The sequence below is a fragment of the Microtus ochrogaster genome, chromosome 4, assembly GCF_000317375.1.
Source record: "Microtus ochrogaster isolate Prairie Vole_2 chromosome 4, MicOch1.0, whole genome shotgun sequence".
Lineage (NCBI taxonomy): Eukaryota > Metazoa > Chordata > Mammalia > Rodentia > Cricetidae > Microtus > Microtus ochrogaster.
In genome coordinates, this window is record NC_022011.1 from 31,430,402 (window position 1) to 31,431,902 (window position 1,501).

The following is a 1,501-nucleotide window of genomic DNA, read 5'->3' on the forward strand; positions in this document are numbered from 1 at the left end:
AGTGCTGGGATTAAAGGCGTGCGCCACCATCGCCCGGCTCACTCAAAGACTATTGCAATAAACAAAGGCTTTAATAGATTGATTGCACACAAACATGTTGGTTTACTCCTGTATAAACTGCAAAATTTTGTCACACTGACTATATTTTTAGGGTTTATCCACAGTACATCTCTTTCTGATAAGTTCATAGATTGCTGATTAACGCAAAGGCTTTACCACAGTGATTCATAGGGTTTCTCTCCAGTATGTGTTCCCTCATGTAGTTGAAGACCATTATGGTGAGGAAATGCCTTACCACATTGATTACACTCATACGGTTTCTCTCCAGCATGTGTTCTTGTACACATTTGAAGATACTGTGACATTCAAAGGCTTTATGATATTACTATATTAATAGGGTTTCTCTCCAGTATGTCTTCTTCTGTGTGTTTGAAGATTACCATGTTGTGTAAAGGCTTTACCACATTGATTACATTCATAGGGTTTCTCTCCAGTATGTGTTCTTTTATGCCTTTGAAGATGAATATGGCATGCAAAGCCCTTACCACATTGATTACATTCATAGGGTTTCTCTCCAGTATGTGTTCTTTTATGCATTTGAAGAGCATTGTGAGAAGTGAAGGCTTTACCACACTGATTACATTCATAGGGTTTCTCTCCAGTATGTGTTCTTTTATGTGTTTGGAGGTGACCAATTTGTGCAAAGGTTTTAGCACACTGATTGCATTCATAGGGTTTCTCCCCAGTATGTGTTCTTTTATGTATCTGAAGACTACTGTGACATGCAAAAGCTTTACCACACTGAGTACATTCATAGGGTTTCTCTCCAGTATGTTTTCGTCTATGTGTTTGAAGATTAGTGTGTTGTGTAAAGGCTTTACCACATTGATTGCATTCATATGGTTTCTCTCCAGTATGGCTTCTTTTATGAATTTGAAAAGATTTGAAATCAGCAAATGCTTTTTCACATTGGTTACATTCATAGGGTTTCTCTCCAGTATGTATTCTTTTATGTATTTGAAGACTACTGTGGCATGTAAAGGCTTTACCACATTGATTACATTCATATGGTCTCTCTCCAGTATGTGTTCTTTTATGGCATTTAAGATGACTCTGCTGTGCAAAGGCTTTAGTGCACTGATTGCATTCATAGGGTTTCTCTCCAGTATGTGTTCTTTTATGTACCTGAAGACTACTGTGACATGCAAAAGCTTTACCACACTGATTGCATTCATAGGGTTTCTCTCCAGTATGTGTTCTTTTATGTACCTGAAGATTTCTAGGATGTGCAAAGGCTTTACTACATTGATCACATCCATAGGGCTTCTCTCCAGTATGTATTCTTTTATGTATTTGAAGATTACTATGATGTGCAAAGGCTTTACCACATTGATCACATCCATAGGGTTTCTCCCCTGTATGTGTTCTTTTATGTAATTGAAGGTTTCTATGATGTGCAAAGGCTTTACCACACTGATCACATCTATAGGGTTTCTCTCCA

General features: G+C 37.7%; 1 protein-coding gene across 1 annotated transcript in view; it reads right to left on the reverse strand.

Moving 5' to 3' along the window:
* Znf709 (zinc finger protein 709) overlaps nucleotides 1-1,501 on the reverse strand; it is a 43,357-nt gene continuing 41,856 nt past the window's right edge. The window contains exon 6 of the mRNA XM_026790039.1: nucleotides 1-1,421. Within this exon, the coding sequence (XP_026645840.1) occupies nucleotides 391-1,421 (1,031 nt within the window). The 3' untranslated portion in view covers nucleotides 1-390. The remainder of the gene's footprint in view (nucleotides 1,422-1,501) is intronic.